The sequence below is a fragment of the Sphaeramia orbicularis genome, chromosome 21 (genome assembly GCF_902148855.1).
Source record: "Sphaeramia orbicularis chromosome 21, fSphaOr1.1, whole genome shotgun sequence".
Lineage (NCBI taxonomy): Eukaryota > Metazoa > Chordata > Actinopteri > Kurtiformes > Apogonidae > Sphaeramia > Sphaeramia orbicularis.
The window spans coordinates 28,307,487-28,327,461 of NC_043977.1; the positions used below are offsets into that span (position 1 = coordinate 28,307,487).

Sequence of the window (19,975 nt, forward strand, 5' to 3'; positions counted from 1 at the left end):
ATAAGAAGAGTAGCTATATTTTAAAGATTGACTAAACCTTTATTTTTTGGGGATGTGCTCTAGTTTCAGACTCCCTTCCTCAGGCTGTGGCCCAGCATTTACGATGGATTATGCAGAAAGACCTGTTGGGCCAGGATGTGTTTCTCATTGGCCCCCCTGGACCCCTGAGAAGGTCCATAGCAATGCAGTACCTAGTGAGTACAAACTATCTAGAAATACTTACAAACACACAATCATCTGCACACAGTCAGTTCTGTTATTACAGTACAACATCAGATGATATGGATGGGACAAAGTAATGACTATAGGATTGGCAACATTTTAATGTACTCAGTGTGAGTGTAAATATGTCTGAGATTAATATTAAGATTGAGATATATTGTATTCATTATCCAATTTTCCTTGACAACAAGTGTGATGAAATAAAATTTAAACAACTAATGAGTACATTATGCACAGAACTGTCATAGTCATACATTTCTAGTAACAAATTCTGTCTTTAAAACCTTAATTCCATCTGACATGCAATTTATAGAGTATTTTTTAGTATGCTCATAGCCTGTTACTTGTCTAAAAAGGATTTGAATAGATGGCATGTCAATTTCCTTTTCTTATTTTGTCCATTTATGCTAATTATTAAAAAAAAGGTACTCATACTTGATCTTTTTATTCATATGAGGATCATTAAATCAAGTGTTTGTTGATTATAACTTTGAAATTTCCATTTACAATTTCAGTTTCTTACCTCCATGATAAAAGCTTTTACACTCTGTCTTATGTAGAGGATTGGCATTAGTTTTTCTGTAAAAACGATCACACTTTCTCTGCTATTCAGTGTCTTTCTTCTGCTCCTATGCACTGGAAACAGTGTATAACTCTAGAATAGAAATAGAGTTAGTCAACATCAACACATTACAAAGCAGACTCCAAAAAAACATAATGTAGGAATGCAGTTGTCATATTTTGAACCATTTTAATTCATAAAAGGTCAGTTGCTTAGGGGCTGTGTTCTGAAGTGCTATGAATATTTTTCTATTATTGCTGACCAGGAGTTGACCAAACGTGAAGTAGAGTATGTGGCCTTGTCCCGGGACACCACAGAGACTGACCTTAAACAGAGGAGAGAGATCCGCTCAGGGACGGCCTTCTACATAGACCAGGTAAATCCACTTTTCACATATTATCTCATGTTATGAAAGACATATTAAAACGGTCCATTAGAACAGTGTTTCCCAACCAGTGTGCCGCGGCACATTAGTGTGCCGTAAAAAATCATCAGGTGTGCCGTGGAAGATGATCCAATTTGACCTGACTGGTACTGGAAGAACAGCGTGATATAGATACATACGAGTGGACGCACTAACGATCCACTCAACCACAACAGTCTCCTGTTTGCCTTTGCAAAAATAAAAATAAAAGTGAAAGTGAACCAGCCCCGATGCGGTGCGTTCTGCAGATAAAGCCCCCCCTCACTAGTGACGCACGGATTAGCGAGTAACCCCCAAACCCCAGGTATCAGGCTGGGGCAGGGGGGATATCCCTCCCATACTATTACACATCGGACTTCAATCCGGAGGTTCCTCTGAGGGGTCGCTGACGAACCGCTCTCAGCTTTCTTGTTCCAAACACTCCGTGACAATGTGCCCCGATGTGCCCCCCCCCCGAAAAAAGAGAGATTCTCAAAGCTGTTGAGGAGTATTTGTGTGTGTCTTTCTTCAATTCCTGAAGGAATATGAGCTTTGTGTTCAACTGAACAGGTCCAGGTTTCACACCCAGTAAGTACATTGAGACTAGATTTGTATAATATTTCAGTAAATACACTTTTTGTGACATTTTTGTTTGGTGGTGTGCCTTGTGGTTTTTCTAAAGTAAAATATGTGCCATGGCTCAAAAAAGGTTGGGAAACACTGCATTAGAACATTAGCCCTGGCTTGGGTTTATGGGTTCCTTATCAAAGGTGAAAATGTGGTAGCCTGCACATGTTTGCCTCGTGATATTATTGTGGGTGTGTTGCGTGTCTCCAGTTTTTCCCTAAATGGAATCTATTGTGCAGTTGTGGCCAAAGGTTTTGCATTCACATAAATTCAGTGTTTCATAAATGTGATTTATTTGCCAATAAAACTCTTCGAAGCTTACAAAATTCTTGTTGTTGTTCTTCGGTCTAGAATGTGGAAATGTGGACACTTTTGGCCACAACTGTGGGTACTATCATTGAATTAAGTTATTTATTTTCTCATATGAACAGCAATGCCATATACACTATATGGAAAAAAGTATTCGGACACATTGAATTGAGGTGTTTCTTTTCTAACAGGGGCTGGGCTACAAAACAATAATAACAAATGTCATAATATAGTTTCATATTGTGATAAATATCATTGCATTGGTTAGTGTGGTTTAAATTGTTATCTTTGCTCCCAAAATGCCTCAGAGATGGTTTTCACTTAATTTCTCTCAACTTTGATTAGTTTTTTTTATCCATGACCATGATTTTAAGAGTTCTACCTCCAAATATTCTAAAATATTTTTCACGCTCTGATCGTAAATAACAATTTTGTACCACATCTAACCATCTACTTCCTTCACATCTCCCTTAGGAAGGAAAATCTCCCATTAAACTTTAGGAAATATTGATGTTTATAACTATATGCACAAAAGTATTAGGACACATCATTGGCTCAGCTCATATAATGTGCTGTTCATGCTGATTTGAGATATAAACATCAACATTCAGTCTAGGATGTACCTGGCCTTCACCCTTTGATAGCTGAGATAGGCTCTGATCTTCTTGAGGACTAAGCTATTCAGAAAATGAGGGAATTAATTCATTAGTAATATACTGTAGAATTGTTGCCTGATTCCAGTTGAGTGGAATGAGTGGAAGTAAAATTGTTCAGCAGACATTTGAACCTGGTTACACATGAAATCTGAAAAACAATCAACATTTTAGCTATATGTATAATGATGCAACGGGAATAATCTTATTAGTGGCTGTAGACGACAGATAATGACATTAAGAACATTAAAATCAATCAAAACAAGTTGTCAGTTATCAACACATGGAGCTTAGCCATTAAGTTTACATTTCTTCTTCCACACCTGACATGTCCTCAGATGACAGTTTTCAGAAACGGTAAATGAAGTGTGTATTATTATCCTCAAATCTTCTCCCGGATTGAATCGCACAAATATAAGGTATAGAGTCACATCTACACATGAAGATACATCACATCAACAGTGATGCCCTTCCTCTCCATCCCATTCACTTCCACCCTATGCCACTTCCTGATCGATCAAGCTTTATGCAAACGTACACCCCCACACTCTGTTGACTTTGTAAGTCAAGTAACCATGGAGACCAGTAGTTCCTCATTTTCCAGGCTTTTTCTCTTAGGAGAACTTTCTGTTCTCCACTCATCTCCATTCATGTCGCAGGGGATGGAAAAACGATTATGAAAAAAATCTGCTCATCATTAAACCCTGTCATTGAGATTCAACGACCCAGCGGTGACAAATGATGATGTACTATGATAATTAACATTTACTCAGTCGTATTATTATCCACAAGTAATTAGAAGTTGGATAATTTGTGCAAAAAATAAACCTGTTATATAACATTTCAAACATCACCTCCATGGAAACAGAGTGAAGTCCATAATTTGCTCTCATCAGAGTTTCTGTGTAATGTAGTGTCATTATACTTTCTACAGCGATATAGATGTAATTGTAGAACACAGTATATGAACACACAACTCAAATTTTCATTAACATGTGCAGATAAAACAGTGGTGCTTTAGAGTTAAGTATTCTCTCTTCACTAAAATAGCTTGCACATTTTCTCTGATCTCCTTTCAAGTATGTAATGTTTAGTCTAGGATGTAAACTATTATGGAGTTATGGAATTTGGTTAATTGATTTGCAATATGGAAGTATCCAGGGTCACCTTAGGGGTATCCCAGTCCCAGTGGTTTCTTATACCTCTGCAAATAAGCATGATAGCAAAAAGCCAGTCATGCAGTTTATCCAGTATGAATAAATTGTAAATGCCCAAGACAATAAAAAGATATCTTTCCATTTATCTTATTCCTGCAGCCATGGTTGGACAATTTCAGCTCCTTTTTAGAGCCTAAATCAAACTGATATTAAAATACACAAGTATTACAAAATAATATTAGCTGCTTCAATTTCATTACCATTGCTTAAATCTATCTAATCATAGGGCAGTATTCAAAATAGTAAATAACATTAATTACAACAGTATAGCAGTTATTTTGCTTTTCTTCAAATGACCCTGATAACCCTGGCAAACAACAGCAATCCATAATTACACAGCTGATTGTTTTCTGTTCTTACAAAAGCCATATTAAATGTAGCTACTATTAATATCGTCAACTGGATTGTTTTTTTTTTTTTCCTCACATAACATCTCTACAAGTATTTAAAGGGAGAAAGAATAGGTTTTGTTGCAACGTTGTCACCTCATAATCAAACACTGTACTCTCAAAGGTGTTCTTTCAATCAGTAACCCTTTCAAAAGGGTTTTTTTCCATTAACCCAGTTGTAAGAATTAATCTACTCCCTTTACAGCAATACGACCACTAATACTATGGGTGCTCACTCAATGGCGCCACGGATTCTTATAGTGTTATGTGGTCATCTGTGGTTTTTGTTCTATGATTGTCAAAGATGAGTGTAAATGTCAGCAGTGAATACTGTCTATTGTTCCTGTGACAGTTTATATCCATCCTTGCATTTGCACTATATGCAAATAAAGATGATTACAGTTAGATATCTGTGATTCTGATTTCTTGGTATGGAGGCTGGTGCACACCTAAAATGTCTCCGGGGACAGGTGCGTTGGGGCATGAGGTACGAGTGAAGAAGATAAAAGGTATCCTGCATACTGTCCATTCAACTTGTACAAAACTTTAATATAGGATAGCAATGTTTTGGTCGTTACCTTTTTTCTTCTTCATTCTGATTTCTTAACAAAGGATCTAAGCTACGAGTGTCACTCAAAGTGCGAGTCATGCTAAAATATATCTCTGAGGGGATATATACACTCAACAAAAATATAAACGCACCACTTTTGTTTTTGCTCCCATTTTTCATGAGCTGAACTCAAAGATCTAAAACTTTTTCTGTGTACACACAAGGTTTATTTCTCTCAAATATTGTTCACAAATCTGTCTAAATTTGTGTTAGTGAACACCTCTTCTTTGCTGAGATAATCCATCCACCTCACAGGTGTGGCATATCAAGATGCTGATTAGACAGCAGGATTATTGCACAGGTGTGCCTTAGGCTGGCCACAATAAAAGGCCACTCCAAAATGTGCAGTTTTATCACACAGCACAATACCACAGATGTCACAAGTTTTGAGGGAATATGCAATTGGCATGCTGACTTCAGGAATCTCCACCAGAGCTTTTGCCTGTGTATTGAATGTTCATTTCTCTACCATAAGCCATCTCCAAAGCTGTTTCAGAGAATTCATGAAGAAGACTGTGCGAGGAAAATGGTGGTCACACCAAATACTGACTGGTTTTCTGACCCCCCTGGACCACCCAATACAGTAAAACTGCACATTTTAGAGTGGCCTTTTATTGTGGCCAGCCTAAGTCACACCTGTGCAATAATCCTGCTGTCTAATCAGCATCTTGATATGCCACACCTGTGAGGTGGATGGATTATCTCAGCAAAGGACAAAGGAGAAGTGCTCACTAACACAGATTTAGACAAATTTATGAACAATATTTGAGAGAAATAGGCCTTTTGTGTACATAGAAAAAGTTTTAGATCTTTGAGTTCAGCTCATGAAAAATGGGAGCAAAAACAAAAGTGGTGCGTTTATATTTTTGTTGAGTGTACATTTTAGTAATCGGATCTAGAATAGTCTTTACTCGCTGACTACACTGTGGTGAAGAATGAGTGATACATTTTCTATTGCCTGCAACTAGGGATGCTAGCCAACCCCTCCAACACCCTGAAGCACATCCACCTCCCACTTTCCCATCAAAATGTCCATTGTTTCCATGGAAACAACTCATACATAGATATAGCATTATTGACGGTGCTAATAGGTGTGAAAAACATTATTTCTGGTTTTCCTCAAATCTCATCTCAGTAAGCATGTTTCTGTCATGGGTGGAATTGATATAACTTTTTCTGACTCAAAATGTGCCTGTGGGAAGGCAGTGCATGTGCACATTCCACTTTTTGACTCTCATTTTCTTCTTGGAATTGGACATGTGTGGGTGCAAATAAGCAAGCCTTTATGTTTGAGAATAGTTTGGTATCGTAGGAGGTGCGTGTTTGTGCATTAAGTAGAACGTCCAAGTATTCCTCAGGGCTCTGTGCTGATTTGGAGCCCTATATTCAGAAGTAACGTGTCAGTCCCTGTGCTTGCTCGCTCTGTACACTGCACTTGACTCTTGATTTCTGTAGTTGTCTGTCATTCTCCTTTTCACTCTTTCCTTCAGCCATTATCCTGTCAACTTCCCCAACTCCACCCCCAAGTTTATGTGAAGAAATAGACTCACATGGATGCTATCACTGTTGTCTCTCCCCTCAGTAGGCTGTTATATAAGAGGCTAACCTCAAACCTGCCCAGCAAATAAGACAAATAAAAGGGCTGTCCACCTCCACCAGAGCTCAATTTGAACTGAGACCAATGCTACACTTTCAATATTTAGCCTCTATGCATTAAAGAGCAGGTGTGTTCCAAGCAGGAAAAGGAATCTGTGGATCAGGAAGTGCAGGGATGGACTCAGAGAGGATCAGCAGCTTGGTGAATGCTGAATTAAGACAAAACTGCATGTGTGGTGGTAAAAAAAGAGCAGTTTCTTTAAAATTAGACCCAAATAACCAGGTATTTGGGTCGTGCAAGTGGAACAGAACAGTGTCCTGACATCAGAGACATATGACTGCAGTGGACGCAAAACTTCATGAGGCTTTGCACTTACATAATCGGATGTCTCACAGGAGAGAAATCCACCTACAATCCAGACGATCCCTCTTTAGATATCAGACATGAATGTCAGGCACAGACTTTGGCAATATAAATAACTGGGAAGCATTGTCAGGTGTACTAAAATAGTTAATTTTTGATTTTCTTTTAAATAGTTACAGACTTGGTTATTCATTCTAATGTATTATGTACTCACAAGCTTTATATATTCTTGTTTCCTGATATTACATCGAGGATTTATTTACAGTATTGTAATACTACTTTGAATTAGAGGTCAACGGATGTGGGTTTTTCTAAGGCTGATATCTACAGTCAATTTTTGAGGCTGATATTTAAGGACATTTTTTTTTAAAGCACATTGACTGTAAAATACAATTGGAACACTCAGATAATTAAGATTTTTATGCAGCAATATAAATTAATTTATTAATACGTGTACACACAGTACTTTTTTAGCATTTATTGAACTTCAAGTGCTGCTCACATAGGTGTCTGATCAAATATCTTATAACATTTTCACTACTGATCAAATATCGGCTTTTAAAAAAAATTAAGGTAGATTGCCGTTATTGAATAAAATCAATGTATCTCCCCCATATATTGGCTGGCCGATATATCGGTCTACCTCTACTTTCTATAAGACAGTAGACATTTTACTTTATGTAATTATAACCTCTTAAATTCAAAAACTTATTTAAAATAATTTCCTTAGTTTCCTGAAAACTTTCTCAGTATCTGTTGGGATCTCGCTCCTGTCAGCACGAGCACAAGGCCTGTCTGTGATTCCCCTTTTCTCTGGCCATACTGCGTCACATAGATTTCTAGCAATTATCTGATTACAGCGTTGGTGCCGAAAATGGATCAGGAGTTAAATATAGACCATCTGGTCCTCACTATAGTTTTATGGCTTCGCTTCCCACACAACCTGCCACGTATTTACATGTTAACCTAATTACATGGTCACTCACTCTGTGGTCCACCCAGACAGCTAAAGTTTCCTGCCTCTTGACGTCAGATGTGCGTTTGGATTTTTGCAGAAGTGTGTGCCTTAACACACATACACACAAATATATATACACGCAAACCTGCTCACAGGCACTATACACACAGTATAAACTAACCAAATAGAACTGACTTTCATCCCACATGTAGTGGCAGAAATAGGCCTTCCTAAAAGAGTCGAGACTATTTTGAAGGATGGTTTGAGGTAGTTTGGAGGATGCTGGACACAATAAGCTGAGGACATCCTCAGGAAAGGTTTTAGGGCAAGCTTGTATCATTATTTCAGCATTTACAGTAAAAATTAATGCACAGTCTGATCACTCTTTTTGTAAACTTTTTCTGTGCATCAAAATGTGCCTCTGGGTTGTTAGTAGATGTGCTTACTTCACCGTTTGACACTCATTTTATTTAATTGCTTTGACTCTTTTAAACATTGAAACATTTACTCATTTAGGTTCAGCGATCATACTGGATTGTGGTGCAGCACATTTTAGTCATGGAAGTGATTTATGAACTTAAATTAACTTCACTGACTATAATCATTAGGCTGATTTGTTTTTGGGTATTGATTCAGTCTTCTGGTCTGTCATGACATCATATGTATTTGTCCCCAGTGTGCTGTAAGAGCAGCAACACAAGGGCGTGTCCTGGTCCTGGAGGGGCTGGAGAAGGCAGAAAGAAATGTCCTACCTGTTCTCAACAACCTCCTGGAGAACAGAGAGATGCAGCTGGAGGACGGGCGCTTCCTTATGTCATCTGAGCGTTATGACAAGCTGCTGCAGGTCAGTGAAGCACATTCACCTAAATAAGAAAAGAATGACAAAGCAACTCTGTATTTGGGCGCTATTGAGTAAAGAGTAATTATTTTTCATGGTCACAGTTTCTGTTTATCGAGTTGTATCTGTTACCGTCGTTACACTTTAGCAGTGAATTTTCACAAAAGCTACAACGTTTCTCACATATTTTGATGATAAAGTACTGTAAAAATACTGTCATACACACAGTTTGTGTTTTTGATGTAGAGTTGTATTTCTGCCACCCTCTGAGTTAAACAGTCACCTTAAGTTGTATTAGATGTAGCAGACCTTGCGTTATAATCTGTTCTCTCAGCTCTATCGACTAATTTCAGCTAATGAAGAGACAATAAAAGAGGCTGGATTTTTTTTTTTTTTTCTTTGAACACCCACAAGGTCACTGGTGATCTAATTAACGGTTCACAGTTAGGCATTAAAAGGAATTAAGATATTAGAAGTATATAATTAGTACTAACTGAACCATTAATGGTTAAGATTAGGTGTATGTTTACATTTGAGCCAAATTTGAACAGAGTTAGCTTAGGATGTGTTTTAGTCCTATTTTAACATAGAAACTTAAAGATATTCTCCTTAAAGGTAAATCTAACACATCCATTTTTTTCGTTACAGTAACTCTGTTATAAGGCTAATCCTAATCCGAAACACAGTTCTATGAAGTTGGTGGATGTTAAAAGATTTTAATGCCTTGTTGTAATGCAGGAGCACACCAAGGAGGAGTTGGATACCTGGAAGATTGTCCGTGTAAGTGAGGACTTTCGGGTTATAGCTCTTGGTCTACCTGTGCCCAAGTACAAGGGCAACCCTTTGGATCCTCCTCTTCGTTCTCGCTTCCAGGCCAGAGACATCTATTACCTACCATTCAAGGTCAGTCCAGAAATTAACACATTACATCTTTTTCCTTTCAATGATTACTATTCACTTCTTAACAAACCACATAAAATGTAAGTCAGTAAACATACCCGTATAATCAATTGAAAAAAATCCCTAAAACTGTATGCACCAACATCTGTAGATCATTATTAAAAAATCTGACTCAATTTCTTAAAAGCTACTGATTGATTTTTAACAGTAATTAAGTCATGTAAAAGAAATCTTAGAGGTACTGTAGTTCTTTCAAAACTTGAGCATTTTAAACCAGCTGAAATAAAATCATTCAATAAAAGTTATGAAATGATAAAATATAATGAAACTCATGGGATCAAACTGTAAATTTTTTCAGGATCAGTTGGAATTGTTGTACACAGCAGGACCAAACATTGCTGCAGAAAGGTAAACAAAGTCTCTTTTAGGCACTTTTTTATTTTTTAGTTTTGTGTTCAGTTACTAGAAATCCCACTGGTTTTCAAATTACAATGTTGTGCTGTGTTCTGTGCCAGGGTGTCCCAGCTGCTGTCATTAGCCACTACGCTGTGCTCCCAGGAATCATCCACCCTGGGCCTTCCTGACTTCCCTGTGGATAACCTGCTTCCTGCTCTCCATGTGCTGGTGAGAAACCAGGAAACCCAAATTTTCCTGAGTCAGAGGGAAGAATAAAAATGACTCAAAAGTAGCCAAGTACATGCATTGTTGTCTGGAATCTAATGCTTAGCTCTTATCTTCCCTGTGCTTTTGCAGAATGTTTTTCCCATGCTGTCGTCACAGCAGCTTGTGCAGAGACTGTACCCCTATACCAGCATACTGGGCAAGGATGGGCGTACTGCTGTGGAGGGTGTCCTCAGTGTAAGACAGGATGTGATTCACAATTTTTTAACTGCCTGTAATAGAGCACGTACTTTGTTTTGCACATTCTCATTCTTATTCTCAACCAAATTTCATGCTGTGACGTCACTGTTTTCCTTTTTAGAGATTTGAGCTTTTTGATGCTCGTCGTCAGCCAGCACCTAGTGCAGTTCTGAGTGTGTCCACTACAAAGGACGCTGGGGGTCATGCAAATGTCACATTAGGTATTGCAGACAAAGAGGTCACCTTTCAGGTACCAGTATACCTATTCTTTTTTTTATATTTATTAAAAAATGAAATCATCCTTCCCCTTAAATCTGAATTTAAAGCCTCTTCGTTAATGTGAAGGGAAAAAAAAACATGACTAATATGCTAGTCAGAGATGCTTCTCTTCTCGTGATAGGCTACATACTAACAAGTAGTTTGTTCAATAGCTTGTTCATCTTATCTCAAAGGTTCTGTGACTTTTAAGAGTCTCTAGAGTGAACACTGTTTGCAATCCTCTTTTTTCCTTCTTGGATAAAAACAGTGTGTGAGAATGAGTCACTGTGTGGGGTTTTAGAGAACAGATATTCCAGAGTTCTAAGAATAGGGATGCTGATCTTCCAGCCAAACAAATTACATCACTCTCATTAACCCTTAATGCCTGAAGCATTTGCGGCAGCAGTTCTTTTGGCTTCTAAGATACCATGAAAAGTCTCTCATATAATGCCTTATGTGACACAGGCTCAGACACAGCATCTAAGCTGAAGTAACAGAAATGATATGCTAAGATTTCCTTCCTGTTCTGGAGAGAAAAAGCATGATCTTAGCCTGAATATAAGATAATATTCTTTGAGGGAAATAAGCTTTATATCTATAAATTTTATTATTATCTATTTTAATTCTTGCAAAGTTTATTATGTTTGTAAATCACAAAATCACATATTTTCCTGAACGGTATTGCTGTTTGTACAGTGAACAACACACTCTACATGTTCAACCCTTGGTTCAATAAAAAAAAATAAAAAAAATAGAAGGAATCCTCAGGTAGATACATGGGAGGGATCCCTTATCCACCGACAGCCCAATTTGTGTTGCGTGTACAGAAATCTGTAGATATTATGCAAGGAGAAAATGCACACATATTATATACAGTAGTGATATATTATGATGAGCAGCATTCTGAGAAATTTAGTTATTCTTTAGAGACTGTGAGCACAACAAATGTTTGTTAGTCTGCTTTAAAAATGCAGGAGTTTATGTATTTTGCTGCTACTGAGCAAATAATGTCAAGTTAAGAATGTCACCATAGGAAATTCTTTACTGCAGGAATGAACAGGGAAAAAAAGAAAAGCTGTGAAAGATGGATTGAAAAATCACAAACTGTCTCAGAAAAATGATAGAGATAGGACTGAGAGTGAAAGGACTTGACTTGCTACTCAGTCTTTCAGTGCACTGCTGGTGGCTACAGACATCCCACTGTGCAGTAAATCCAAGTTTTATTGATGTCATTTTTTTGGCGCAGTGATAGGTAAGTGTTAACATAGTGTTTATATCACTAATGCTTTGTTTTTGCCTCTTCTAAATATTGTAATAATATATAGCTTACCACCACCAGAGTGTGAATGTATGACTGAATGAATAACGGATCCAATGTACGTGCTTTGCATATGCACTAATAGAAAAGAGCTATATCAATCTAATCCATTGTTATTATTTTTATTATTATTGTTATGTCAAAAATATAGCTTTAATACAAATAAAAACAACTAAATAGACATCACACTGCCCAAACCCTCTGATAAAACTTTCTTATCAGGTCTTTTTCTTTTTTTTTTTTCTTATTTAAAGGAAAAGGAACATAATTTGCAAATTTTGTGGAATCATTAAGTTTAGTTTGCTTTCTCTTGTCTCTGTCATACTCCAGGTTCCATCAGGCACCAATGAGCCACGTCCACCCAACAGTAGCTCCAACTTCATCAATACGCCAAGCCACTCCCAGCTGATTGCTGAAATGATGCAATCACACATGGTTAAGGACATGTGCCTGATAGGAGCCAAGGTATAGAACATGATGCACACCACCTACAGTGTCCATGTGAATCATCTCTGCATGTATTTAAAAAAAACCCTCCTCTTTCCTCTAGGGTTGTGGCAAGTCAGTGATTGCAAGAGAATTTGCTGAGATACTGGGCTACAGCATAGAACCAGTCATGCTCTACCAGGTAAATGAAAACTCACTTCAAAACATTAAACAACTGTCTCTTTTCAAGTCTGCCTCTGTCTTTATCTAATATATGAAACCCAAATAATGGTGACTCGTGATAAAAATGTAGTCAGTTGAGAGAACATTCTGTTTTACTGCAATGTATGTCAAAGCCCCAAATTATTCATGAGGCGATAATGCCTACCATCTGTTCATCATCTGACCAATATTGTGAAGAAACACACAAAATAATTTATTTTCTTTTCTGCCATCAGTCTTTTTGTCACTTTTTAATATCCATTTGCACTTCATGTTTACATAATGTCTTTTCTATTAAGAGTGATCCTTATCTTTGAACTTTAAATAAGCCTTGATTCACTTCACTTTATTTTAATTCTTGGGTTCTGGCTTATTTTAACGTGGTCTTAACTTATTTATAATTTTTTTATTTATTGTCCCTTGTATTATATCATTATTATATCATGTTTTATCATGCTTTTAACAGGTTTTATATTGGCATTTTAAGTGATATCTGATGACTTTTATTTATTTTAGTCTGTTTTTTTTATCTATTTATTTCTAGTCTGTTTTAACCATGATCAGCAAGTACCTGTCCATGTCTTTTGTCTGTGCTATTTTTAATCTGTGCCCTGTGTGTGTCTTGTAGTTTTAATGTTTTTTTGTGTATAACATTTGAGCTACCCTGTCCAGACTGCAGAACAAATCTAGCTAAGGGTATTAATAAAATCACCTTGAGCCTTTACCTGTCAGTCACTATAGTGATATGTAGTACATTACCAATACAGTCACCATTCTGTGGATGCGGTTGCAAAAAGGTCTTGTCCAGGGTCAGTGTTTTACTTATACGAGTTGGAAGCTAAGCAATGTACTGATATGGACAGGGGCAGCAGTAAAATGTACGTCAATCAACAAAAAAAAAAAAAAAATCATTGATAGAATAGTTTCTTATTTTCTGCTTTACCTTGCCATCACAGTTCTTTGTGACAAGGAACTAAAACCATTATATCACTTGATCCAACGTTACCAAACATGTTTGAAAATAATAACAGTGATTTTATCTCAAGGAATGCAGGAGTTGCTGGTCTACAGTATCTTCAACTTAAGCTTAAATTGTTTGTCTTATTTGCGTCTTTGATGTTCAAACCCGCTCATAAACATATTTCCACTATGCACTTTACTGTATATATTACTGAAGAATTCCATTGTACTTTGCACATTGCAGTTTATTGTTGCACCTGACTGTTTTCCTACCATTTTTGTTTTTTATACTTGTAATTTAGTATGTATAGTGTGTTTGCTCTTGTTTTCTATTCTATGTTGATCTTATTTTCTATTTTTGCTGTCTGTCATGCTGCTGTTGCACTACAAGTTGTCAGTTTGGGATCAATAACGTCTATCTATCGATCTATCGATCTATCTATCTATCTATCTGTCTGTCTGTCTGTCTGTCTGTCTCTCTTTCTCTCTTTCTCTCTGGTCTTTAAAATCTTATTTTAGGTTGAAATGAGCAAAGTAACTGAGCAACGCAGAAATAGTAATGAAGTAAAAGCAGTAGTAGTATAGTTATAGTATACCAGCAACTCCTATGTGAGTGAGGCAAAATTACTCTTTTGTAAATGCCTTCACTTCCTGAGGTCTGAGGTCTTTTTGTCTTTTTGGGGCTAGGAGGTATAGCAGGTCATCCAATAACCAAAGGGTTGGTAGTTCAAGTCCAGCTCTGTCCTAGTCATACGCCATTGTGTCCTTGGACACTTCACCCACCTCCAGTGTCACTCACACTGGTGTATGAATGCGTATGAATGTTTGGTGGTGGTCGGAGGGGCTGTTTGGTGTGGATTGGCAGCCATGCTTCTGTCAGCCTGACCCTGTGCTGTAGCTGTGGCTACAAATTTGGCTTACCACCACCAGTGAGTGAATGAATAATGGATCAATAATGTAAAGTGATTTGGGTACCGTGAAAAGCACTATAGAAATTAGAATTCCATTATTATTATTATTTTGTTGCTACTAAAATACATTGCTTGTTGTGCCTCTTCACAGTACATTGGTCAGCTTAAGGGCAAGTATTGCTACTGAAGGTAATCCACTGACCTCATACCTCATACCTCTTACCTCATAGAACTCCACTTTAAAAAATCCAGTCTAATTCTTCAACAAAAAACAATTGCTCAGAGGAAGCTGCCCTTATTTTTTGCTAGGATATGCACATACAGAATATATTTTTTACATTTTTTTTAACTACAAGGAAGATAATGACTATAAAGGACACAATTTTCTTAGTCTAAAGCAGTTGTTCCCAACCTTTTTTGGCTCGTGACCCCATTTTAACATCACAAATTTCTGGTGACCCCAGACATGCAAAACGGAGACATTTTTTTTTTTAACTAAAATTAATTTGTTTTTGATCATGTAATAGTTTGTTATACTATGTTGCAAATAAGTGTTGATTTTAGATGACATTTAGGCTATATAATGTATATTATTATGGATGGAGGCAGAAAAGCCAGGTTGAGATTAATGCACAAAGTGAGACTTTTATTTTCCTTGGTCAGGATATGTACAGTCAGTCCAGCTTGGATTTACAATTAATACTGAACAAACAATAACTCAAAGTATGAATTATGAAAGAGCTGCAGCATCTGAAACCATCCACAATGAACATTTGAAAGATAAATAGTACCACAGTGCTTCAGTTTCAGCTTCAGAGTTTGTCATGTCTTATATGTATTGTGATTGTCTCTCAACTCACCATATCTTTTTTTAGTAAGTTTTTATTTTTTATCAATTACTTGAAATTTCAGGTGACCCCATTTGAATTCTAGGCAACCCCATGTGGGGTCCCGACCCCAAGGTTGAAAAACACTGGTCTATTGCTTCCAGAAAAATCTCACGTAGCGTAGGTTGTGATTGAAAACACAACAGATCCTTCAGCATTACTCCATGGTGTAGAGGTGTGGTTTCTCGCATATGAAAGGCCAATATATATAAGGAGAAACAAAACGTGTCTTTATATTTAGAGCCATTCTTTTCTTTCTTTAGCTGGAACGTAGGCTTGCTGTCATGCCAGAAATTGACACTGACTGAAGAAGAGCGGAGGAGGGCCACAGTGTGCCCATGTCTTGTCTTTGTATCTAATTCTTTGGAATGTGGTCAACCGGGTGATGATTGTGCAGGAAACGGGTGCGCTTAAGCCGTATGTATTAATGCATCATGCTGACGCTATTTTTAGCCAGCTGAGGTCAGGGGTGACTTGTGCTGCGGGAATTGTGGAATCCTTTGCTGGGCAGTTCATTTTGTCAGCTCTGAAAATCCCATTTTTGGAGAACAAAGTGACATGACAGACTAGAAGATAGGCTGTTGGCTTGGATACATGCATGTGTCCTTCAGTGGAGACAACAAATTGCTGGAAGAAATGAAATGTGATCACTTTGATAACACAAAAAATGAAATTATTCCAGAATGCCATTTCCTAACACGAAGAAAAGCATCAATTGCAAATATATCGCTCTGTAAATTCTGACTGTTTTGTATTTACCACCCCAAACACAACAATTTAGTCATGTTTTTAGTTCAGTTCATTTTTCAGTTTCTTCTTGTCTGAGGAGATAAACTTAAGGGATGAAGGTAAATGAGAGCACAGTTATGTTTCTCTTATTACTAGTACCTTTCCACATATCTGGCCTGGTGGCTGTAGTAAACAGCTCTGCGTCTTAACAAGAAACCTATTCAGTAGCAAACAGTGATTTGTCCCCATGGCTGAAGAGCCAGAGACCCAGTTAACCCATTAACAACACTTAAGGAGGGTGAATGTCAGACGTGTGTTATGAAATCAGCATCCGTGACTTCCTAACCTTTTCCTCCCTGAACTTGTTGCTGTTGCTAAAGAAGGCTTTCTGTTCAATATTTACTTTTTAATGGAGTTGTAATTAGTATTTTTTTCATAATTGCCCTTCCTTTTCAACTTAACTCATTCTCTTTTTCTGAAAGCACAAAATGGAAAGCGCAGAGCCAGTTTTCTAGGTTGACGCAAAATGTCTTTTTGCTGTTAGCAGTTCACTGCCTGGAACAAATTACAGAACTCTGCTTGTTTTCTTTCCTGTGTTTTCTGCCTCTGCCTTAACATGGTTGCATGATAGTGAATGTGACAGTCTTGCTCCACTGACATTTTCCCTCAACAAATTTGTGACATTAGCTTGTCTTCAGAGAGAAGATATCAAATATAGCAGCAGGGTCTGATCATGGTAGGGCTAGAAATCTAGATTATGATCGCAAAGAGATCTTAGATGTCTTTAAACATGTATTAAACACAACAGAAAACTGAACCAGGGGTCATTTTGATGTTGTGTTTTCAATCAGGACACACACAGATTGTTGAAAAATCTTAAAATGTTTAAGTTTATTGTGGAAGACGCAATTTATTTGGTCTCAGGCAGGTTGAATAAGCTTCTCTATGTTTTTTTTTTTTTTTTTATGTTTTATTTTACTGGTGTTTTATATATGAGGACTGTCTACCCATTTCCATTTGGCTGTGCAGTACATACTAGAGGCGATTAGCTGACTGCATATATGTTCACTGTAGTTAAGTTTTCAAGCTCTTCTACAATTAATTTAGCCACCATGACAACAGAAGTGCTCCAGATTTAACACCACCTCTATATCTGTACCATCTTCTGTAAATGTTTCCTATTGTTTTGTTTGTCAGTGTCTTTTGCTGCAGTAACAGTCTTATGTTTCATTCTTAGAGGTTTTAAATAGGTGATAAAAAAAAAACATTTAATCTGTACTTCAAATTGTGCAAATATGTTGAAACTACTGGCTTTTTTTGTTTTTGATTTCTTCACCCACCTTAGCCATCCTTGCTCTTTTTCGATCATCCTTTTCTTTGCGCCTACATGTGAGTATGTATTTGTTTCCTCTTTGAAACAGATATTTGCCCTTTTTCACGCTTGTTTCTTTACAGGACATGACTGCTCGGGACCTTCTCCAGCAGAGATACACTCTCCCTAATGGAGACACTTCATGGAGGCCTTCTCCACTCGTCACTGCTGCCATTGAGGGCAAGTTACTGCTGCTGGATGGTATTCACCGAGTCAATTTGGGAACCCTGGCTGTACTGTCCAGGTGCAATGTCCATTTTTTTATTTACCGTATAATTTTTTGACTCCTTAAAATCCTTGCTTGCATTACTTTGTATCAGGTTTATTGTGATCTATTTGTTTCTTAGGGATTGTTTTCAGAAATAAAGAGAGCTAAAAGAATCGCTCATGCAGATACGCACTTTAAACTCATTGGACTGTGTTGTGTTCAAGGTTGCTTCATGACAGGGAGTTGGATCTGTACGACGGGTCCAGGCTGCTGAGGTGGGACAGATACCAGACTCTAAAAGAAGAACAGCAGTTGAGTGACCAGCAGCTCCAGGAGAGGTAAACACACACACACACACACACACACACGGGTCAGTAGCCTTAAGATTAAGGTGTGTGGTGTGTGCTGGAAAGATCAGGAAAGGTTCTCAATCTGCATTTGTGTCAACTGTGGCAAAGACGTATGTTGTCCTTGGCTTTCCAAAGACAACAATAACAAGATTCAGAACTAGCACCATAACAGGAAGAAAAACCCAGAGAGTGGGGGGAGACAGATGGAGAGAGAGAGGCATAAAGTACAGAGGAAAAGAGTATTCCAGGTAAACTTCAGGGGTATTTGCAGGTGTAGAGCTGTTTGAAGAAAAGAAAAGTCAAATACATAGATCAGAGTGGGATAAATGTGTGTTTAAATTGAGTCCTAAATCCAAAATACATATGAATACACACCAAACACGAATACTATATATTTCTGTTGCGGTAGGGGATTTTTTTTTAAGTACTGGTAGGATGAAATATTCCAAAGAAAGGCCATTTTGATCTCTCAATTGGATTTGATGGTTTTGACCTTAGCTGTCCTTTTTTTTGCCGATGCATTGACCGTTAAGTGTGTATATGCTTGTGTGTGTATGTGTGTTTACAAGCACATGTGTGTATTTAAAAACCACCTTAGTTGGCAGGAAGGATGTGTGTGGTGGGGCGTCTGGGCTGAAATAAACCCACTTCCTCTTCCTCTGCTTCTGTGGCTCAGACAAAGTGTGTGTGTGTGTGTGTGTGTGTGTGTGTGTCCAGGATTTAGTTGTTCATTGTAGAAGGCAGATTTTAATTTCTTTCTCAAAATCCATTGTACTTTAGCAAGATGTGACGAAGTCAAAAATAGCCAGCATGTTGCTAGGCAGCAAATGTGCGGTTTTACTCAGATATGCATGTGTATATAATGTGTATAGAATGTGTGTAACCATTTATGCTGTACTGCTTGCTCTTCTCTTACCATTCAGGGGTGTAAAGGTCTTCCCAGGAATGTTTGTCATTTTAAAAAATGTTCATAAATCACACTTTTGCTTCATTTCTTCTTGCTCAGCTTTAAGTACTACAAAAACGAGACACATCAAATGTCATATTTCTATATGGAAGTGAAACTTTTTGCCCAGTTTTTATGATGCAGACTGTATTTATTGCGGTTGTGTTCTTTAAAGCACTTTATAGCCTTGTTTTAGAAAAATGCTATGTAAATATACATTTGAATGGGTAGATTTCTCCTCATTCACACTTCTGGTGACACTGAAAATGGTTAGCACCCGCTCCTGCCCACATTAGGGTAAATATATCCTGCTGCAATGTGGGTGTCTTTGTGGAGTGATAGAAATGGACTTTGCTGTCCTCTTGAATCAAAAGATTACACAGCCAGCTGTCAGAAGTCATGCTCTTGTCTTTGACAGAGATTAGGTGTGACATGCACACATCTGTCACAAACACCACGTGCACCTGCACTCCACACCAATTTGAATATGGCTGAACAGCTGTGTATGTTTTTTCCCTTACTGCTCTTATGAAATGCTTATCCTGTGTGTTTCCAGGTCAATCTTCCCCATTCACCCATCATTCAGGGTGCTGGCCTTGGCAGAGCCCCCTGTTGTTGGTGCTAATACAAGTGCTACGAACAGCAAAGGTCAACAGTGGTTAGGCCCAGAGCTGCTCACCATGTTCCTCTACCACACTGTCACTCCACTGAGCAAAGCAGAGGAGATGGGCCTCATAGATGGACTGGTGAGACATAACAGTACATATACACTTAAATGCTGATGCACTTAATTAGATGATCCCCAGTGCATGAACTATGAAACACACTTTAGTGATTTTTGACTGTTAGTTCATGGTTGTGTTGCTAGAAAAGTATCAA

General features: G+C 37.7%; 1 protein-coding gene across 3 annotated transcripts in view; it reads left to right on the forward strand.

Annotated features, from left to right (window-relative positions):
• The window catches only part of vwa8 (von Willebrand factor A domain containing 8), a 73,107-nt gene that overhangs the window by 2,229 nt on the left and 50,903 nt on the right, over positions 1-19,975 (forward strand). For all 3 annotated transcript variants that reach the window (XM_030124552.1, XM_030124553.1, XM_030124554.1), the window contains exons 3-15: positions 64-194; positions 1,050-1,160; positions 8,587-8,754; positions 9,487-9,651; positions 10,007-10,056; positions 10,164-10,272; positions 10,402-10,506; positions 10,631-10,759; positions 12,416-12,550; positions 12,636-12,713; positions 17,676-17,836; positions 18,025-18,138; positions 19,653-19,842. In XM_030124552.1, coding sequence (XP_029980412.1) covers positions 64-194; positions 1,050-1,160; positions 8,587-8,754; positions 9,487-9,651; positions 10,007-10,056; positions 10,164-10,272; positions 10,402-10,506; positions 10,631-10,759; positions 12,416-12,550; positions 12,636-12,713; positions 17,676-17,836; positions 18,025-18,138; positions 19,653-19,842 — 1,646 coding nt within the window. The remainder of the gene's footprint in view (positions 1-63; positions 195-1,049; positions 1,161-8,586; positions 8,755-9,486; positions 9,652-10,006; positions 10,057-10,163; positions 10,273-10,401; positions 10,507-10,630; positions 10,760-12,415; positions 12,551-12,635; positions 12,714-17,675; positions 17,837-18,024; positions 18,139-19,652; positions 19,843-19,975) is intronic.